A 22,660-nucleotide genomic window follows, 5' to 3' on the forward strand; every position below is an offset into this window, starting at 1 on the left:
TTACCTAGGTCTCTATGCTTCTCCCCCAACCCCCTCCCAAGCCCATTATAGAGGTCATCCCTAAAACTCTTCATCACCAGAGTTTTTTTTTTTTTTTTGTCTTTTTTGCTATTTCTTGGGCCGTTCCCGCGGCATATGGAGGTTCCCAGGCTAGGGGTCCAATGGGAGCTGTAGCCACCGGCCTATGCCAGAGCCACAGCAACGCGGGATCCGAGCCGCATCTGCAACCTACACCACAGTTCACGGCAACGCCGGATAGTTAACCCACTGAGCAAGGGCAGGGACCAAACCCGCAACCTCATGGTTTCCAGTCGGATTCGTTAACCACTGCGCCATGACAGGAACTCCTATCACCAGAGTTCTACACGTAGTTTGAAAACCACTGATGTGATTTAGATGAGGGGTAAAGCTCTATAGAAGTGGGGCGGGTAACCTTTTTTATGCCAAGCTGTATGTTATATAATCTCAAAGACTCAAGTTTTGCATTTGTTATATTTTTGGTCCATTTCTCACTTTAATTATACTTGATTTACTTAATTATCAAAAGTCAGTTCTCCCTTTTAAATTACTTTGTAATACAATAACACTGTATTAAAAATAACTGAAGTATAGTTTGAATTGAAATGTTTTTATTTCTTGAAAGCTGTTTACGCTTGAATCTTTCTGAACCTAGGTGGTGATTCAGAGTAATGATGATATTGCCAGCAGAGCTATAGATCTTCTTAAAGAGATATACACAAACCTTGGTCCAAGGCTGCAGGTCAATCAGGTAAGAATTGACATATATTAAAATTTCCACAAATTTGAATTCTGATTGAAGAACTCTTGCTAATAAGATTTTCTTTTCTTTAACTCAAAATTAACTAAAATTTGTATTTGCTTCAACTCTTATTAAAACATACGTAAAATATTTAGTTCGTCTTTCCCTTGTACAAAATGCTGTCTAAATGAGTCTTGATAATTATCTTGAAGTGATTATTTTGAGTATAGTTACGGCAAGAGGTCTCAGCTGATTTTCTTTTGATTATAACACCTATTCCTGAAGTTCATTTTTTTTGTACATCAAGTTTATAGTTGTTAACATTCATACCTTAGCTTCCTTTGACAAAACGTAATGTTTTATTACCAATAGAGACTCTCTGGTTAAATTCATCATGCTTAATTGAGATCTGCCTTTAAATTAATGATCTGTCATCTTTAGTTGGATTAATTATATATATATATGAATTATAAATATATATTTAATGTTTACTTTTCAAAGCAACTTGAACTGTCTTTATTTGGCCCATTACATGTAGGTGGTAATCCATGAAGATTTCATTCAGTCTTGCTTTGATCGTTTGAAAGCCTCCTATGACACATTGTGTGTTTTGGATGGTGACAAAGACAGTATTAATTGTGCAAGACAGGAAGCTGTTCGAATGGTTCGAGTACTAACTGTGTTAAGAGAGTATATAAATGAATGCGACAGTGATTATCATGAGGAAAGAACAATCCTGCCTATGTCAAGGTTTGTGAATTACTGACCCACTAGTGCTAATTTTTAATTTGTTATTTTCCTAGCCATTTGATTTTTAAAAGGGATGATCTACAGTAAGTATAAGGAAATTTTTCATTTTTGCAAGTGTTAGTGTCTTGCTTAAAAATAGGATTTGCATCTTAGAGAGTCTTTTTTGTAATAGTAGACCTTTTATGTTTTGGTTTGGTTTTTTCCTTCCAGTTTTACCGAGAATTGACATGCAGCCTGAAATAGTATGTTTAATTTAGAGATGTTTATAGGATGAAAACCATTAGCATGTAAGAGTTCTCTTTTTAACCATGAAGTGATTAAATTGCTCTTTGAATATGATTTTTTTTGGGGGGGCTACACCTACAACATGTGGAAGTTCTTGGGCCAGGGAACAAGCCTGTGCCACAGTTGTAGCCTGCTCCACAGCTGTGGCAATGCCAGACCCATAACCTGGAACACTACAAGGGAACCTACATTGAATGTGATTTTTATTCTTGTATCTTACCTTCAAGAGATAATATGTCAACATAAATATCATTTTTGGGGTGAATTTTGGTATTAAGAATTTTTCAGGAGCGCCTGTCTTGGCTCAGTGGTTAACGAATCCAAATAGGAACCATGAGGTTGCGGGTTCGATCCCTGGCCTTGCTCAGTGGGTTAAGGATCTTGTGTTGCTATGGTTCTGGCATAGGCTGGCGGCTACAGCTCCGATTAGACCCCTAGCCTGGGAACCTCCATATGCTGCAGGTGAGGCCCTAAAAAAAACCAAAAAGACAAAATAAATAAATTAAAAATTAAAAAAAAACTTTTTTCAGCAAAAATGTATATCTTGGCATTTTTGTTGATGTTCTCAAGATAAATTTTATCTTCCACATTTAAAAATAGTCTTGGTAAGTTGGACTTTTTATAACATAAAAATAAGTGAAATGTTACTCATGTTTCTGTCTTAATGTCTTGTAACTAGATACCTATAAACTTTAGGCACAAGAGGAACAAAGGAGTATGACTTGTGTTTTTGAAGATTACTTATAATAATATTTGTAGTTAAAAGGAGCAGTAAATATTTATTTTCAAGGTCCTAAAAATGTGTCCTTAACTCACTTTCTCTTAAGAAAATAATATTAAATTCCTAGCTTTATTTTCTTTGCAAGGAGATTTCAAAGTCTGCTGAGTGTGATGTTTTCCCTTTTTTTCCCCCCAGAGCTTTCCGTGGTAAACATCTCTCTTTTATAGTTCGATTTCCAAACCAGGGCAGACAGGTTGATGACTTGGATGTATGGTCTCATACAAATGATACAATTGGTTCAGTACGACGATGTATTCTCAATCGTATCAAAGCCAATGTAGCCCATACAAAAATTGAGCTCTTTGTGGGTGGTGAACTGATAGATCCTGCAGATGATAGAAAGTTGATTGGACAGTTAAACTTAAAAGATAAATCGGTAAGTATCTATAATCACCAAACTTTCCAAAAAAATCAAACCTGGGACTCTTTCAGTTATCAACATTTCATTCAGTAAATCTTAATTGAGCATCTGTTAATGTGTGAGGCTCTGTATTAGGTATTTCAATTATAACACTAAATAAGACAGGCATTATGGTACCTACAATAGAGAAAAAGATTTCTAAAAACAAAAACCATTTAAGTGATTATGTTAGACAACAGTTACAAATTATATTTCTAAAAGTACATTGTGTAGTTTTTTTGTTTTTGTTAGTATGCCACTAACTTCTGTCTTACCTATTTTTCCTTGTCTTTGATACTAATAATAGTATATAATTTTCAGCTAATTACAGCCAAACTTACGCAAGTAAGTTCCAATATGCCTTCAAGCCCTGATAGCTCTTCTGATTCCTCAACTGGATCTCCTGGAAACCATGGTAATCATTACAGTGATGGTCCCAATCCAGAAGTGGAGAGCTGTTTGCCTGGGGTGGTAAGTAAATAGTTTTGAGCTACTGTATGCAAGCATCATTATGCTAAGTTCTTTGATGATAAAATATACAGAACAGTTCCTTTTTTTGAGCTTACACTTTATGTGGCACAATAACAACCATATAATTAAACATCAACTTCAGAATGAATCCCTCTGAAAGGTGATTATAACTTGGTTGAGATTTAAAATCACATTTTTTTGCGTAGATAATAGTGTTGTTATATTTACATAAAACTAGCCTATTGCACAACTTCCTACTATTGAATATATTGAGAAACACTGAATTTTGTATTTTTACCACAACAATGAATTCTTCAGAACTGTTTCTGTAGGAAAATACCTGCAGTTTTTTTAAGATTGTTGGTAACATTATCTTATTTCTAAAGAAATAGTCTGGGAGTTCCTCTTGTGACTCAGCAGGTTAAGAATCTAACCAGTATCCTTGAGGATGCAGGTTTTATCCCTGGCCTAGCTCAGCGGGCTAAGGATCTGGGGTTGCCGTGAGCTGTGGTGTAAGTCACAGAGGCAGCTCGGATCTGGCATTGCTGTGGCTGTGGCGTAGGCTGGCAGCTGCAGCTCTGATTTGACCCCTAGCCCCAGAACTTCCATATGCTGCAAGTTCAGCCTTAAAAAGACAAAAAAAAAAAAAGAGTGAGAGGGAAAGCAGCAGTGTCTTCTCTCTTCCTTACTTCTCCACAATAATTTTAATGGCTTCAGTAATACCCGCCACTCTGGTGTCAGAAGGATTGACTCTCTACGGTGGTTGGATAGGAATTTAACTGTAAGTGGACATGGCAACCATTTGTTTATACAGAGTCTGATTTACATGTTTGAGGGGAATAGTTTATTTAACAAAATAGTTTTTTTTTTTTTTTTTTTTAAAAGCAGTCAAGGAGTTCCCGTCGTGGCGCAGTGGTTAACGAATCCGACCAGGAACCATGAGGTTGCGGGTTCGGTCCCTGCCCTTGCTCAGTGGGTTAACGATCCGGCATTGCCGTGAGCTGTGGTGTAGGTTGGCGTAGGCCAGCAGCTACAGCTCCGATTCGACCCCTAGCCTGGGAACCTCCATATGCCACGGGAGCGGCCCAAAGAAATAGCAATAAATAAATAAATAAACAAATAAACAAATAAATAAATAAATAAATAAAGCAGTCAAGAGTTCCCGTCATGGCTCAGCAGAAACGAATCCAACTAGGAACCATGAGGTTGCAGGTTCAATCCCTGGCCTTCCTCAAGGGGTTAAGGATCCGGCGTTGCCGTGGGCTGTGGTGTAGGTCACAGACGAGGCTTGGATCCCATGTTGCTGTGGATGTGGCGCCGGCCGGAGGCTACAGTTCTGATTTGACCCCTAGCCTGGGAATCGCCATATGCCTCGGGTGTATCCATATGCCTCGGGTGTAGCCCTAAAAGGACAAAAAAAGACTTTAAAAAAAAAAAGCAAACAGAAAGTACTAGAGGTGGCTGGATGATGTATTCAGTCTGGATCATGAAGGATTTGTAAAGCTGAGAAGATGCTGGAGGCAGACCATTTCAGGGTAGAAATGACATAAGCAAATGTGTGGACATTAACAAACACATTTATGTGGGGACTCTTCTTTGGGGAATGTGTAATTTACATGTGAATATTTTGTGTATTTTGTATTCTAGATAATGTCATTGCATCCCAGATACATCTCTTTCCTTTGGCAAGTTGCAGACTTGGGAAGCAGTCTAAATATGCCACCTCTTAGAGATGGAGCAAGAGTACTTATGAAACTTATGCCACCAGGTAAGAATTTTCTTTTTAAATAATAATATTGATAAAGTACATGTTGGATAATAATGAGGTTTATTAGAAAATTCTTTTCCTAGATGGAAAATGACAGGAATTGGGAAACTATAGTTCACAGGCCAAATCCAGAGCACTACCTCTTTCTGTATGATCCACGAGTTAAGGATCATTTGAACATTTTTTAATTTCTGAAGAAAAAAATCAAAAGAATAGTATTTTGTGACTTAGTAAAATTATATACAATTAAATTTTGGTGTCCATAAACAAAATGTTATTGGTGTACAAGTCATGTTCATTCATGTATATGCTGTCTATAGCTGCTTTTGTCCTAGCACAACAAAATTTGTGGCGCAGACCATATGGTTTGCAAAGACTTAAATATTTACTGTTTGTCCCTGTACAGAAAAAACTTGCCACCCCCTAGACTGTGTTGTGGGCCATTCGTCATCTGTAGCATTGTTCCTTTTTTATTCCTGGAAAATAGCTACTTTCAATTAGTAGCTTTTATTATTACATATATACATATATATCATCTGGATATATATGTGTGTGTAATAACATATACATATATTATTTCTTTGTTGGTTTTAAATACCTATCAATTTTCTGTTGTATAGAAGAAAACTTAACTCTTACTCCTACCTCCTTCCATTTTTTTTTTTTTTCATAAATTCATATTCAGCATTAGTCTTTTCAAGAGTATGAAAAGCAGTTTGCTGGATTAATGACAACTTCTTTTCAGAATTTAGTAATCTTGATTTTCTGTACACCTATCGCTAATTCTTCTGACATATTCTCTAATAACCTCTCCAAATAATTTTCCATTATTATGTGCATTTTATAATCTATCATCTCTGGAGTTCCGTAGTGGCTCAGCAGAAACAAATCTGACGAGTATCCATAAGGACTCAGGTTCAATCCCTGGCCTCTCTCAGTGGGTTAAGGATTCGGCTTTGGCTATGAGCTGTGGTATAGGTCGAAGACACAGCTTGGATCTGGCATTGCTGTGGCTCTGGCATAGGCTGGCGGCTACAGCTCCGATTAGACCCCTAGCCTGGGAACCTCCATATGCCACAGGTGCGGCCCTAGAAAAGACGAAAAGACAAAACAAAACATTGGAAAACACAAACCCATTTCAGAATCCCTAATCACTTGTGATTTGAGCATAATGCCACCAGATGGCAAGAGGGAGCTCTTGTCAGGCAGCTCAAGCAGGAAAACTAAAAGGATGCTTTTATAATATTTTGTATAATCAAAAAATAATACCTAAATTCGAAATAGCCCTTTGAAAATGCTGGTAATGATTGTATGACAGTAGCCAGTTCATAGACTTTGGACTCAGATGGACTTGAGTTCAAATCCTGCTGCTTCAGGTTGCTACTCCATGAGCCTAGACATAAGTTTATTTAGTTTCTCAGAGCTTCCTTATCTGTAAACCTGGGCTAATAATAACTATTTCATAGAATTGCTAGAATGAAGTGGGGGTGATGTATGGGAAACCCCTAACATAGTGACTGGTATTTAATTACTGTTCAATAAATGTTAACCTGTGGTTATTACACATATGTGCACTTATACACTCTTCTTAAAGGAATCAAGCTCTAAGAAACGGAAGTGATTATAAGTTCTCTGTTTCTAACATTTGGGTGATCATTTAGAGCTTATGCATATGTGCACATATTTTAAAAGGAGGAAAAAACGAGATGGAATTAGAAAGTTTTTTCCTAGTCATTGACTTTACTTCTCTTCTGAATCTTTGCCTGAAGTCAAGTAACCTCCATTATGATCTGTTGTTAAACTTAGAACTTCCACAGTGGTGTCTGTAGAAAATTTAATCTTTTGTAGTATAAAGTACTCAGGAGCTCATGTAATCTTTATCTACAGGTATCAGGAAAATAAGTTCTTACTGTATACAAAGAAGTTAAAATGTATATTGCTTTACTAAGCAGAGTGAGTTGCTTTTCCTCTTCAGAGCTTCCTTTTTCTCAGGAGTTTGGTCTAACCAATATCTTAAAATATGTTATAAGCTTTTAACATTTGTTAACTCATTTGAACCTCACAACATCCCTATAGAGGGAATTACTATTTGTGTTTTAAAGATGGGGGAACCGAGGCACAAATGTTTTCATTTAGCTGTGTCTCACTGTCCCTTCAGAATAGAGAAAACCAATGATTTTAACACAAATTGAAGTTTTTTTCAGGGTTTTTTGGGCAGGAACCATGGCATATGGAAGTTGCTAGGCCAGGGATTGAACCCATGTCTCAGCAGTGACCCAAGCACTGCAGAGATAATACCAGATCCTTAACCCACTGCAGCACAGTGGGATCTCCAAATTGAAATTTTCCTAATAAGATATTTCCAGGGCTCTAAAAATTAGTTTACCCTAAGGAAATTATAGTAAATTTCGGTTACCTTTATTCCTCAAAAAAAAAAAAAAAAAAAGGCTCTTAAAGCCTTAATTATCAAGTAGTATTTTAATCATAGGGCACTTTACCTGGAAAATAGTTTGATTATCGAAGTACTTTTTGAAATAAGTTTGAGTGGTAGCTAATAATGGAATTGGTTTTTCCTTTTCTTACTGTGTCTTTTCACTGTGATTTAAAGGGAACTCATCTTTTAATATTATTCAAAAAATTAACTCCATGTTTGATTAAAGTTCAGTTTCTAAGGATGCCACTAAGCTTCTTCCAGTGTAACAAACCAGTTAATGCACAGTGTCATGGAGGTTAACAATAGAGAAGTTGGAAGGAAGATCATGTCATATTTTCTATTCTGTTATTTTCAATAAGAACTACTTCTTTTTGAAGCGTATTAGATTTTTTTGGTCTCCAGTGCCTCAAGAGGGCATGTTGATTCGAGATCTCTTGAGTAGGAGGAGACTGCTTCATGTTTGGGTTGAGTGATTAAAGAGCCCTGATTGGTAGATCCACTCTGGTGCAATGGGATCAGTGGCCTCTTGGGAGCGCTGGGACATAGGTTCGATCCCTGGTCCAGCACAGTGGGTTGAGGATCCAGCCATTGCTACAGCTGCAGCTTAGGTCGCAACTATGGTTCAGATCTGATCCCCTGCCCAGGAACTCCGTATGCCCTGGGGCAGCCAAAAAAGAAAAAAGGCGGGGGGGAAAGGCCCGATTGATTGAGTTGTTTTTTGTTGTTGTTGTTGTTTTTAAATCAGTCCAGAATCTGGTTATGTCTTGTGAAGTTTGAGTCTGTAACTCACCTGAATTGATTGTTATTCCATACGAAAGTAGTCTTCAGAATATCAGAAGTGAAATATTATGAATGCTTGAATTATATTTTTAGACCGTCTCTTTTTTTTCTTACAGATAGCACAACAATAGAAAAATTAAGAGCTATTTGTTTAGACCATGCCAAACTTGGAGAAAGCAGCCTTAGTCCGTCCCTTGACTCGCTTTTCTTTGGTCCTTCAGCCTCACAAGTGCTGTACCTAACAGAGGTTGGTATTTACTTGTTAAATTGATCTCATGTTCTTTAAATTTAGCCTTTTATATGGTAATGGATGAAATTGCAGTGAAATTATTTGTGAATTTCAAAATATGGGAAAAAAATTTTAAACTAATGATGATTAAAATGGAAGTTATCTTTTTATAACCTTTTAATACAATTCTTCTTTTTTTCCAGGTAGTCTATGCCTTGTTAATGCCTGCTGGTGCACCTCTGGCTGATGATTCCTCTGATTTTCAATTTCACTTTTTGAAAAGTGGTGGCCTACCCCTTGTCCTGAGTATGCTAACCAGAAATAACTTCCTACCAAATGCAGACATGGAAACTCGAAGGGGTGCCTACCTCAATGCTCTTAAAATAGCCAAGCTGTTGCTAACTGCCATTGGCTATGGCCACGTCCGAGCTGTGGCAGAAGCTTGTCAGCCAGGTGTGGAAGGCGTGAATCCCATGGCATCGGTAATACAGACTTTTGAGAAAGCTTTTTATAATAATAGATGGTTGTTTTTGTAGTTCCTGCTGCCATGCAACAGGATTGGCAGCATCTCTGGAGCTCTGGGACGCAGGTTCATGCCCTGGTCTGGGAACTGCCTATGCTTCAGGGTGGCCCCCCTCCCCAAAAAAGATGGTAATTTTTGAAGTTTAAGTTCTTTTAACAACTCTCAAGTATAGAGTTCAAAGTGATTCAAAATATAATTACATTCTTTTTCTCACATTATCCTCCATCATGTTCCATTACAGGTGACTAGATATGGTTCCCTGTGCTATGCAGCAGGATCTTCAAAATAGTTGAAGTCCTTTCCAGTGATACCTCACTTTAGAAGCTTCCTTTAATTAAATTATATTTGTATTAAAATAGAAATAATTTTTCACTATACTGTGAGGACAGTTCTTCCCTGCTCCCTTGAATCCTTTTGACTTTCAATTAATACTTGTTTTCCTCATCGACATGTAGTTGTCAATATTAGTTTCAGGTATACAACATAGTGATTTGGTATTTTTATAGATTATATTCCATATAAAGTTACAATAAAACATCGACTACATTCCCTGTGCTGTACCTTATATGCTTATAACTTATTTTATACTTAGTAGTTATAGCTCTTAATGTCCTTCACCTACCTTGGCCCTGGCCCCCGCCCCCGCTCCCAGTAAATAAGAGTTTGTTCTCTCTATCTGTAGTTATGTTTCTGTTTACATTTGTTTTTTGGCTTTATTTTTTATATTCCCCAAATATCTGAAAATGTAAAGTGTTTGTCTTGCTCTGACTTCCTTCACTAAAGCCTAATACCCTCAACGTGCATCCATGTGGTCACAAACTCATTATTTTTATGGCCGAGTAATACAGTATCCCATCTTGTGTATGTTTATACCACACACCACATCTTCTTTCTCCATTCATCTATTGATGAACACTAAAGTTGCTTCCATACCTTGGCTATTGTAAATAATGCTGCTGTGAACATTGAGGTGCAAATATTTTCTCTACTTAGTGTTTTCATTTTCTTCAGATGTATACACCCAGGACTGGAATTGCTGGATGACTGTTTGCAGATGACATGATAATACATAGAAAACCCTATAGAGCCCACCATAAAACCATTAGAACTAATAAGTGAATTCAGTGAAGTTGCAGGATACAAGATAGATAGACAGAAATCTCTTGCATTTTTATACACTAATAATGAACTGTCAGAGAAATCAAGAAAGCAATCACACCAAAATAAATAAATAAATAAATATCTAGCAATGAATTTAACCAAGGAATTGTAAGACCTATACTCTCTAAAAATTATAAGACATTGACTAAAGGAAATTGTAATATGACGCAAAAAAAAATGGAAAGTTATCCTGTGTTCATGGATTGGAAGAATTAATATTATTTAAATGTTTATACTTACCCAAAGCAATCTACAGATTTAATACAATACCTATCCAATACTCATGACATTTTTCACAGAACTAGAACAAATAATCCTAAAATTTTTATAGAACCACAACAAAACCCAAATGGCCTTTCAGTTATTTTAAATTTAATAAAAACTCCATTATGAAGCTCTTACTAGCTTGTATTATGACAAATGTATAAACACAGTTGGTAAGAAAAAAGATGTACAGTTTACCATTGTATAACAGGTTTAAACTGCACAAATCTACTTATACATGGATTTTTCAATAAGTACTACAATATGACAAGATCCTCACTTGATTAGAACCACTGATACCCAGGGCTGACTGTACAGTTAGACAGATTTTTGACTGTGTGGAGTGTCTGTCCTCCTAACCCTCCTGCTATTTAGGAGTCAACTGCAATTGATTTAGCCTGTTGCCAGCCTCTCTTCCCACCTTGACTGGCTTAACTCTCAATTCTGAGCTTATTTTCACTCTGTCTTTGCCTTGGTGGCCTCCTTGATCCATTTTACCTAAAGTTCTCAAGACATGCCAGAATTCGATGCCTGTTTATGAGACGTCGAACTATGCGTTTTAAGGGTTTTTTTCCCCCTTTTTCCTTTGTTTCTTTTTACAGCTGCACCTGTGGCATATGGAAGTTCCTGGGCTGGGCCAGGGGTCAAAACGGAGCTGTAGTTTCAGTCTGCTCCACAGCCACAACAACACCGGATCCAAGCTGCGTCTGTGACCTACACTGCAGTTTGCAGCAGCACTGGATCCATAACCCACTGAGCAAGACCAGGGTTTGAACCTGCATCCTCACAGAGACAACGTTGGGTTCTTAACCCATTGAGCCACAGTGGGGACCCTTTTAAGTTCTTTTATATGCATGATAAGTGATGGTTTACTAAGTTACCAATAGAAGACAAAAGCTTCAGGAATATATAGATTTTTCTATTTTAAGAATGGCTTGGGTCTTAGAGTAGAATATTGATTAGATCTGTGATACTACAATAATCACATTTAATTGAGATGTCTCACTTATAATTGTTGCAGGTATGATAATGATAACTGTGATTATGTTTAAAAGGAAAAGGCCTCTTTTTTTGAATAATTGTCAAAATAGTTATGTAATATCCAGGATTTGCTTCAAAATAATCCTGGGGTAGGGAGGAGATGGAAAGTGAGTGGCAGTGGTTAAACAAAATAATTTTGGTCCTTTGTTCATAATTGTTGAAGCTGGGCAATGGGTAGCCTCGAGTTCATAATACTATTCTCTCTGCTTTCATGTATGTTGGAAATTTTCACTTAAAAGAAATAATGAAAAAAAGGCCTAGGTCTTAACATTATTTTGTATAAAAGGTATCATGCTTATTACTAGGATAAAAAACAAAAGTGGTGGTGTTAAGATAACATAATATTCTTAACATAATCCCTGACACAGGTGCTTAATGAAGTACATAAAAAACATACATGCTTCCCTCTTTCACTTTTCTCTAACACTTACTCCGAAAATGTGCCACTGTGGATACAAAGGTATGTAATAGCCTCCGATCTCAAGGCAATCACAGCCACGAGGGCTCTAAAGGCAAAATAAGTAAAACAGTCTTGTCTTAATTACTGTTGTAGAAATATTTACAATATAGGGAAGAGGAGTTAGAACTTGAAAGGTAGTCAGAATTGCCTGGCTAATAGCTACTTAGAAGTCATCTCTTTTCTTTATAGACTTAAAAACTTGGTTATACTATTAGATGAGACACTAGTACCTTTTTTATACATGGTACTTCTATTCCATTACTGATATTCCTTAATTTTTCTCCTTTTCTAAAAAGAATTTGATGACCAGGGTGAATGGGAACGGGGTCTTCCAGGAGCTTGCATGTGGAGGACTTTACTGAGTTTCTCTGTGGGGCTGGAACCAGTCTGTTAAATTTATCACTCACTTCTACAAGTTATGCTGAACAGAGACATAGAGACACAAGTTGGATTGATCTAGAATGGGGGTTTGCAGAGGGATATGTGACACTCTGCTGCACCAGAAAGGGAGGTGGCCCACACTGCTAGCCGTGTAAAGAGCTTTTGGTGTGTGTGAGTCACCACAGGTTCTACAGTGTATGTACAGAAGGGAGATCGTCCTGAGGGAGTGGTGACTGAGTGAGGAGCAAACGACTGGCTCTGGCTATATATGCAGTGTTCAAGTGAAATGCTTATCTTTTTTTCAGGTCAACCAAGTTACTCATGATCAAGCAGTGGTGCTACAAAGTGCCCTTCAGAGCATTCCTAATCCATCATCTGAATGCATGCTTAGAAATGTATCAATTCGTCTTGCTCAGCAAATATCTGATGAGGTTAGTATTTAACTTAGAAAACTCTGAAATTCTGGAAGGTTCATTTTGTTCACTTTCAGCCCTCTTTTATTTATTTATTTATTTTTTGCTATTTCTTGGGCCGCTCCCGCGGCACATGGAGGTTCCCAGGCTAGGGGTTGAATCGGAGCTGTAGCCACCGGCCTACGCCAGAGACTCAGCAACACAGGATCCAAGCCACGTCTGCAACCTACACCACAGCTCACGGCAACGCCGGATCGTTAACCCACTGAGCAAGGGCAGGGACCGAACCCGCAACCTCATGGTTTCTAGTCAGATTCGTTAACCACTGCGCCATGACGGGAACTCCTCAGCCCTCTTTTAATGTGGAAATTAAACCCTTATCTCATTTTGGGGCTTAATTTTCCTTGGCCCACTCACTTTAATCACTGTCTCAGTCTAGGTAAATTGCCTCTAACATTTATTTTATTTAATTTTAATATTAGTATGTTTACTTTATTCACCTTTATGTACAATGAACAGCCTCCTTTTAAAGTACATAATTCAGTGAATTTTGATAAAGACATGTATGTGTCAAACCTTCAGCATAGTCAAAACACAGAACATCTCCGTCACTCTTTCCTTATGCCTCTTTGCAGTCTGTTCTTTTTCTCTAGCCCTGGCCTCAGATAACCACTGATCTATTGTTACTATGTAGTAGATTTCATTTTTCGAGAATTTTACACAAATGAAAGTATATAGTGTGTGTTTTTTTATGGCCTCTTTCACTCAGAATAATGACTTTGAGAATTATCTGTGTGGTGTGGACTATTCCTTTTTACTACTGAGTAATACCCATCCATTATGAATATTCCATGTTGTGTTTATCCATATACTTGGTGAAAGACATTTGGTGCTCACCTCAGCAGCACATATACTAAAATGGGAACAATACAGAGAAGATGAGCAAGGATGATATGCAAATTCATGAAGCATTCCATTTTTTTACTTTGCTGTGCAGTAGAAATTGAAGGAACATTGTAAATCAACTATATTTTAATTTTAAAAGTTAAATACATACTGAAAAGTAAAAAAAAATTAAAGACATTTGAATTGTTTCTTTTTAGCTGTAAATAAAGTTGTGAACATTCTCTGCAAATGTCTATGGGGACATGAGTTTTAGTTTCTCTTGGGTAAAAAACTAGGAGTGGAATAGTTAGATTACCTTTGTAGTATAAAATGCATTCTTAATGCTTTTTAGTCTAAAAAGATTCTTCTGAAAGTAGTGTGGATACGGAGAGCATATTTTCTGGTGTTGAGGTTAAACAAAATAATGGAACAGAGGCAACTTGGGAACCTAAAGACAGTGGTATTGCTTCACAGCCTTTCCTATTTCCTTTATAAGGAGAAATGTTTTTGCTTTTCTAGTGATTAATACTCTATCACTATTTTAATTACTAATTATCTTGCAGGCTTCAAGATATATGCCTGATATTTGTGTAATTAGAGCTATACAAAAAATTATCTGGGCATCAGGATGTGGGGCATTACAGCTAGTATTTAGCCCAAATGAAGAAATCACTAAAATTTATGAGAAGGTAAGAATTATCATAGAAATATATTACTTTTAAATAAAGATTGTTCAGTTATGGATGAGGCTAAATTATGAATTTAGATGAGACTACAGTAAAATTTTACTTGGAAAATAACATACTTTAGAATCATGCCATGATAAGGCTCCTTTTTCTTAATAATGATACTGTCTTTTTCTACTTCTCACTGGGATCAGATAAAATTGTTTCATACTGAATTTGCTTTCTCCCATTCTCTTTATTCTTCTCTCATCATCTTTCTGTCTTTGGTTTAGGTAACTGTCAGTTGTCAGCATGGCATTTAAGTATTTTTGACTCTCTTAAAGCAGCAACAAGTATCAGCCAATTAGGTATCATTCTTGATCTTCCATTAGATTAGTCACGTTATTTACAAAAGAGAGTCTGTGTTTGGCTCTGATTTTTCTGTTCTACCTGCCCCTGATAGCCACTGCTGTGTGTTCAGAAAGGGAAATTAAGTTAAAGGTGCTTCCTGATTTGCCTTGATTTGATACATGTTGATGTCTTGTAGTACGTCTGGTATAGTGCTGGGTATTCAGTCAGCTGACGTTTGAATGCCTGTTCTTTTTCAGGAGTGTACCATACATAATTACTTACTTGATAATTTTAGGTTAGAATTTATTAGCTCCCTACCCAAGCATATTTTAGGATGTAAAACTTTCACACTCTTCCTGAACAGTCCTCTGAGACAATTGCTTTTGAATAAAATGTCACTTGCATGTAAGCTATGTAATGGAACCAGTCAGAAGTTGGGTACTCTGACCACAGTGCCAAAATGGTTCTGGAGGAAGGAATGATTGTTGGTGCAAAAGTACACAACTCAGAAGGTTTCTAGGTGTCTGAGGAACAAAGAAGCAAGTGCTATGTTCCGTGTGCTCCTTCAGCCCTCCTTGGGGTATAGCAAAAGGATAGAATTAGACTTTATCATCTATTTATAGTCGTTTCCACACTCCTCCAAAGGGGCCTCAAGAGTTGTAGGTAAAGAGCCTGAGAACAAGTGTTTTAAGTAAGTAGGTAACTTTTAAGCACTAACTTGAAGTTCTATGAGGTTTTTTCGAAATGTATCATTTGTCCTTGGCTATAATTTTACAGACTAATGCAGGCCATGAGCCAGACTTGGAAGATGAACAGGTTTGCTGTGAAGCATTGGAAGTGATGACGTTGTGTTTTGCCTTGATTCCAACAGCCTTAGATGCTCTTAGTAAAGAAAAGGCTTGGCAGACATTCATTATTGACTTACTATTGCACTGTCACAGCAAGTAAGTATCTTTTTTAATTGTAAGAAATGTGATCTTATTTTTGTAAGCAGAAATGATTAATTTATGTTGGCAAAATGTATCTCTGGAATCAAATATTTATTTCTCTCTATACCTCAGTGATATTTAGGAAATTTTTATTTAATTATGCTTTACCTAGACCTGAATTTGTTTGGGTTTAGTCTCTACAAAATGCCACCATTAATTCTCAAAGTGAAATTTTTTCTCTAGTTCCACAATGTAGTTAAGCTGTACATATTTTAGCCCATTTTAAAAATCTAGTTTATGAGATTTAGGTTAAATAGGACATTAGCTTCCTATCTTGGATACCTAGAAGCCAAGTGATTTTTTTTCTTTTTTAATGAAATTGTTAGGTCAGTATGAAATTCACAAGGCATGATTATAGTAAACACTTTTGCATTTTACCTTGAGAATAAAGACCAACTATAAAGTTCTAGTTTTTCATTTTAAGAGCGTTTAATCAATGGCATTAATTTTGTTTTGGGCTTCTCTTTGTGCAAATCAATCATATTTATAGAAAATGGTTTTCCATCCTCATGTCAATCTAAACTTGACCTTCATAAGGTAGTTTTTTAAATTTAAGCTCTAATTAGCATCACTGTCATGCATAATCTATTTTATATACGTTTTGTGAGAAGACAGAAAATGTTCTTTCTTTATTGTCTCATACCATTCAGCAGTGACAGAAATCACTGATGAAAAGTTAAAGTCAAAATAAGCAGTTTGCTAAAATGAAACCTGGTGATAAAGCCTGCCCCCCCCCCCCCCCAGTGCATATGATGTGATAGAGTAGGTTCAGCTCACTCCAGGGAATGCTATAAAGTAATTTAATAGTCTCAAGTGGGACTCTCTACTATTTTAGAAGTTCCTTGGTAATTTCCTTAGAGACATCTAATTCAGCCCATTCAGAAAGTCCTTGGCAGGATCCCCTCCAAATAATGTTGACCTTGCTAACTCTTTGAGAAGACTTCATCGTCATTGGACATATCTGTATGTTAAGAAAGATAAATGGCTCAGCAGAAACAACCCAACTAGTATCCATGAGGATTCAGGTTCTATCCCGGACCCCGATCAGTGGGTTAAGGATCCGATGTTGCCGTGAGCTGTGGTACAGGTTGCAGGCTCGACTCGGGTCTGGCATTGTTGTGGCCGTGGTGAAGGCTGGCAGCTGTAGCACTTATTCGACCCCTCGCCTGGGAACTTCCACATGCTGTAGGTGTGGCCCTAAAAAGCAAAAAAAGGAGTTCCCATTGTGGCTCAGTGGTAAGGAACCCGACTAGTATCCATGAGGACTCGGGTTCAATTCCTGACCTCGCTCAGTGGGTTAAGGATCTGGCATTGCTGTGAGCTGTGGTGTAGGTTGCAGACTTGGCTGGGATCCTGCATTGCTGTGGCTGTGGTATAGGCCGGCAGCTGTAGCTCCGATTTGACCTCCATATGCCACAGGTGTAGCCCTGAAAAGCAAAAAAAAAAAAAAAAAAAAAAAAAGGAAAAAAAGAAAAGGGGGTGGGGGGGTAGATGGAGGAGGGAAAAGAGGATTAACCATGGGTTTTGATGAAGTCATACCTGGAGGTACCAATTTCTTATTCTATGCTGAATTTTACATCTTAAACTAAATTAGGAACTTATTTCACTTTTGGCTACTAAATATTAAGGAACTTGGTTTAATAGGTTTTCTGCCCTCTACTTTTTATGAAAATCTTCGCTGCAGCAGTTCAGAACCATTTAGCTCCTCTCCTTCCTAAAAACTTAGGCACAATGAAGTACTAACATACCATGCACAGCACTTCTTGTCATGCTTCTGTTATCTTATCTTTGACAACAAAGAGGGTCTTCTAAAGTTTTGAGTTTTAGATATCTGATTTTCTTCCCTACTACTGACTCTCACCCTGCCCTGCAGTTTTTAAATCATTTTATAAATACCGGGGTCCCTACTGAAGGTTCAATTATCAGCTTTTAAGAATTTGACAGCAAACCTGACCTGAACATAATTTGTTGGCATTACCTTTCTAAAATCTGAATCCTTCAACACGTCTGGCACCAAGGATTTCAGATAAGGCATTGTAGACTTGCATACATAAGGCTACCCTTCAGTGTTCATCTTTGAATAATTAATTACTAACTAGTATAGCTATTTACTACACAGCATTTGCCAAATATATTTTCTCACTTAATTTTATAGCAACTTAGAAGTAGACTTTGCTGGTGGAAGGACTAAGACTGAAGTTAAATGACTAGGTCATACTTGCAGAGTTTGAACCTAATCTATCACACAGTTTACGGTGTATAATTAACACCCCACCAGCAGATTATGTCAGTCCCTACTATGTGCTTGGCAATGAAAGTCCAAAGTCAAATAAGTTAGTTCTTGTACTTAAGGAACTTTGAGACAGAAGTTAACTTGTGTCTTAAAAGTCCAAGTACTTTGGGGTTAAGGATCTGGTGTTGTCACTGAAGTGGTTTGGGTCATTGCTGTGGCTGTGGGTTCAATCCCTGGCCCAGGACTTCCACCTACCATGGGCGTGGCCAAATAAATAAAAAGTCCAAGTACTTTGGAAATTGGAAGAGGAATAAGCTACTTTCTACTTGGAAGGAGCAGACATGAAGGTTCTATGTGCAATGTAGCGTGGATGCTCATGTTGATTAGGACATATATATGTGCCCCAAAATGGAAAATGGGCATTGGCAGTGGTCTCCTCCTTTCACCCTCACTGCCCAGTATATTGTTCTTACTTCCTGTACTTTTGAACTCTGCATTTTCTTCTCTGTGCTACTTCTACCCTCATCTAAGCAACCAGCACCCATTGCCTGGACAATTGCAATATCCTTCATCTTCCTACTCCTAGTGCCGTCCCACTAAGGCGTTACTCTTATCTGTTGACCACACAGAGTGATCTTTGCAAAATATGATTGTGTTGTTATCCTGCTTAAAGTCTTTCCATGTCTTCCCATCACCTATGAATTAAGTGTAAACATTTACATATGGTTTATAAGCACTTCACAATTTGGCCCTTTATTCTACTCAGTCATAAGTTTCAACTTCCATGCCACATTTTCCAGTAAGTTTTCCTTATCCCTAGACTTGGAAGGTCTCCTAGACCTCTGATCCTATTAGAAGAGGTCTGCTTCCACATAACACTGACCTTATTTTATTGTAATCAGTCACAATTGGATTTGAATTTCCTAGCCCCCTTCAGCACCTGTTGCTTTTATACTCTGCCTACTTTACTTTTTAATGTTGACGTCGATGATCATGGAGGTATTGAATTTGTTGCTCCTGGCGTAGTGCTTTCAAGGCACCAGCTGAGTATTCTGGTAGAAGAGGAGAAAAGGATAAGCCTGTAAAGAAGATTAGTAGGAGTCAGTTTACAGATGGCTTGTGATGCTGAGGTCAAAGTGGTGTTAGATTTTAATATTGTAGGCAGTCTCCCTGGTGAATAATTTATGAAGTACCCATTATGGACCAGGCAGTATTCTAGCTACTAGGAATGTAGCAGTAAACAAAATAGACAAAACATCAATCTTGGAGTCTGTGTACTAAAAAGGATGGGCATTGGGAAGGGAGGACAAATAGGAAGACATATAGTCTGTTATAGTAATGGATGCTTAGAGAAAAATAAAGCAGGCAGTGGAGTTCAGTTTTACATAGGATAGTCAGAGAAGGCTTCCTTCCCTAAGGTGACCTTTTAAATGAAGCTCTGAAAGAGTAAGGGAGTGATCCATGCAGATAATGGGGGAAGGGTGTTTTAAGGAGAAGGAACAACAGATGCAAATGTCTCAAGGCAGGAACATGCCTGACATGTTGCAGAACAACACAGAGACTAGTGTGGCTGGAACAGCAGGGGCGGGGAAGTTGTAGGAGGGTAAGGTCAGAGAGGCAACAAAGAAGCCTATAAGGATTTTATAGATCACTGTAAAGACATTAACTTAGTGAGATGAGAATCCACTGAAGGGTTTCCAGCGGAGGAATGATAGCTCCGAATTAACATTTTTAAGTTTATTCTGATTGCTTTGTTGAGAGTATAGAGTGGTAGGGAAAGCACTTAGACAATTTCATTAATCCAAATAGAAGATAGGAGTGAGTGTCTGGAAGTACGAGGTATGGCAATAGGAAATGTGGTGAGAAATGATCAGATTTTGAGTATGTTGTAAAAATACAGGCAACAGGTTTTGTCGATTGATAAGTGCTTACTTTCTAATGGAGACAGACCACAGTCTTGTAAGCACTATTTATGCATCTGGTAACTGGTTCTTAGCACCTGTTATATGCCAGTCATCATTCTTCATTGTGGAGGCACAGTATAGTCAACTAAATAGATGTCTTTGCCCTCTTGGAGTATTTATTCTTGTGAGATCTGTATAGATTTTTTTTTTTAAATCCATGATATTCAGGTAGAATTCCCAGTACTGGAACCAGAGGCAAGTTTTTCCCATGGGTAATCATAGAGTATTGTATAATATTTTGTATCTCAATCTTCAGGGCATGTTAGAATCCCCTGAAGGATTTATTAAAATATAGGTTGCTGGGCCCCCGTGTCATTATTTCTGGTCTAGCAGGTCTGGGATGAGACCTGAGAAATTGCATTTTTAACAAGTTCCCGGATGCTGCTAATGCTCTTGACATGTTTTGGGAACCACTAATATAAGGGACATCTGCAGCAACATCCTTACTGTGTAATTGCAACCGAATTTCTACAGTTTTTTCCAGATCACAGTTGAATAAAAAAAAAATTTTCTGTAGAATGCCCAAAAGATGCACAAGGCTCACCATACAGCTCTTGTATCTAGAGGAACAATTCCAGCCTATTACAAGAAGAGTGTTAGAAGATGCCCCTTGAACTCTTGAGTGACAATTTGAAGTTTTAGTTCTTGACACACAGTCTAAGTTCATCTTTTATAGGTTGTTGCTTAAAGGGGTGTTATATATCCTTACATTTTTAATTTACCTACCCCAACACACACACACCCCCATCCCATGAGGCAGTGTTGGAATCTTTTTTTTTTTTTTCTTCAGGAAGATAATATGTTAAATGTGAAACAATTTTTTATTTCAGAACTGTTCGCCAGGTGGCACAGGAGCAGTTCTTTTTAATGTGTACCAGATGTTGCATGGGACACAGGCCTCTGCTTTTCTTCATTACTCTGCTCTTCACCGTTTTGGGGGTGAGACATTTTTTAATATGCTTATCAATGTGAATCATTCTTTAAACAAGAAACATTCAAGAATTTGTGGTTTTAGCCTGTATTAAAGGTAGAGTAGTCTGTACTTAATAAATAAATAAAACATTAGCACTTTCTCTTACTGTCTTAGTCATCTACTCTAGTTAACTCTGAGTTTTTAAAAAGTGGCTTCTGAGCATGGACATATAAATTTGTATTATCCTACTTTATTGTTTCAGAGCACAGCCAGAGAGAGAGCTAAACATTCAGGCGACTACTTTACCCTCTTAAGGCACCTTCTTAATTATGCTTACAATAGTAATATTAATATACCCAACGCTGAAGTTCTTCTCAATAATGAAATTGATTGGCTTAAAAGAATTAGGGTAAGTTGCATTTAGTACTGTTTATTATATTAATAAATAGTGTTTTTATTAATAGTTTATAGTTTCGAGCATTTTGGTTAAATGAAAAACAACAAAAAGTAATCAAAAGGACCAAAGAGTATATACTCTGCTGGTGGATATTACTAACTCATGATTCATAGAATGAATGCATAAGTAGTTTTGTCACATGCTTTGTTTTACTTAAGATTTTGAATATTGAGATTTCAATGGTGGTCTAGTGGTTAGGACTTTGTGCTTTCACTGCTGCGGCCCAGGTTCAATCCCTGGTCTGAGAACTGAGATCCCACAGCAAGGCACTGCATGCAGTGGCCAGGGAGGAGGAAAGAGACTTGCAATACTGATTTTCAGATTCTTTATAGAATTTTGGACCTTTTTTGTAAATTTTCATCTTCTAAAAAGTATTCTTAAGTTGTTTTCATCAAAAAATGATTCTGAGGAGTTCCCATTGTGGGGCAGTGGGTTGATGATTCAGCTTGTCTCTGTGGTGTTGCCAGTTCAATCCCCAGCTCAGCACAGTGGGTTAAGGATTTGTCTGGCATTGCTGCAGCTGTGGCAAAGGTCACAAGTGCAGCTTGAACTCCATCCAACTTCCACATTCTGTGGGTGCGGCCAAAATGGGGGTGGGGGTGTTGTGAGTCTGATAGGCTTAGCACTTAATTTAACTCTTGATCTTTAATCTTAATACTTTTTATTTGGTATTGTTTCTGAAGAGATTTGTTGGTTTTGGCCTTCAGATTAGCATTATTTTTTCCTACTAGTTTGTAAAGCTTCTACAAAGTTCCAAAGAGAAAAACTTGCTTGTAATGGAAAGGTTTGAAGGCATTGCCTCTGTTCAACTCTGTCCTGTTCTGTCTTCTCCCTCCTTCTCTATTGCCTTTTTCATAAGTTAGGCATTTGTTATTTTTTGTTTGACAGGATGATGTTAAAAGAACAGGTGAAACAGGTGTTGAAGAAACCATCTTGGAAGGCCACCTTGGGGTAACAAAAGAGTTACTGGCCTTTCAAACCCCTGAGAAAAAGTATCATATTGGTTGTGAAAAAGGTGGTGCTAATCTCATTAAGGTAAGTTCTGTGGTCTTGGTCCTTAACTAGATATCATAACCTTCTGAATTAGCAAATCTGATTAATTTATACTATCATATCTTTGGTGTATTGTCTTGCCCGTTTCTCTTTTCTACTTTTAAAGAATCTTTATAGAGTTTACAGTAATTTTTAAAATAGTTTCTAAATTTTGTGCATAATAAAATTTCAGCGCTTTGTATTTTATAAATAAGCACTTATTTTTCTATTTAGAAAATTTGAACTTTTCACTTCATCAGACTATTTAAA

The 22,660-nt window shown here is 37.3% G+C and overlaps 1 protein-coding gene and 1 pseudogene across 4 annotated transcripts in view; both read left to right on the forward strand.

The window, feature by feature from the left end:
* USP9X (ubiquitin specific peptidase 9 X-linked) overlaps positions 1-22,660 on the forward strand; it is a 131,407-nt gene that overhangs the window by 74,379 nt on the left and 34,368 nt on the right. For all 4 annotated transcript variants that reach the window (XM_047765208.1, XM_047765209.1, XM_047765211.1 and 1 more), the window contains exons 17-29: positions 674-769; positions 1,299-1,510; positions 2,712-2,952; positions 3,298-3,447; positions 5,095-5,215; positions 8,546-8,676; positions 8,862-9,140; positions 12,794-12,919; positions 14,350-14,475; positions 15,580-15,746; positions 20,819-20,927; positions 21,164-21,310; positions 22,247-22,393. In XM_047765208.1, the coding sequence (XP_047621164.1) occupies positions 674-769; positions 1,299-1,510; positions 2,712-2,952; positions 3,298-3,447; positions 5,095-5,215; positions 8,546-8,676; positions 8,862-9,140; positions 12,794-12,919; positions 14,350-14,475; positions 15,580-15,746; positions 20,819-20,927; positions 21,164-21,310; positions 22,247-22,393 (2,052 nt within the window). The remainder of the gene's footprint in view (positions 1-673; positions 770-1,298; positions 1,511-2,711; positions 2,953-3,297; positions 3,448-5,094; positions 5,216-8,545; positions 8,677-8,861; positions 9,141-12,793; positions 12,920-14,349; positions 14,476-15,579; positions 15,747-20,818; positions 20,928-21,163; positions 21,311-22,246; positions 22,394-22,660) is intronic.
* Positions 13,791-13,884, forward strand: LOC125118980 (uncharacterized; annotated as a pseudogene).

This window comes from Phacochoerus africanus, chromosome X (genome assembly GCF_016906955.1).
Source record: "Phacochoerus africanus isolate WHEZ1 chromosome X, ROS_Pafr_v1, whole genome shotgun sequence".
Taxonomy (NCBI): domain Eukaryota; kingdom Metazoa; phylum Chordata; class Mammalia; order Artiodactyla; family Suidae; genus Phacochoerus; species Phacochoerus africanus.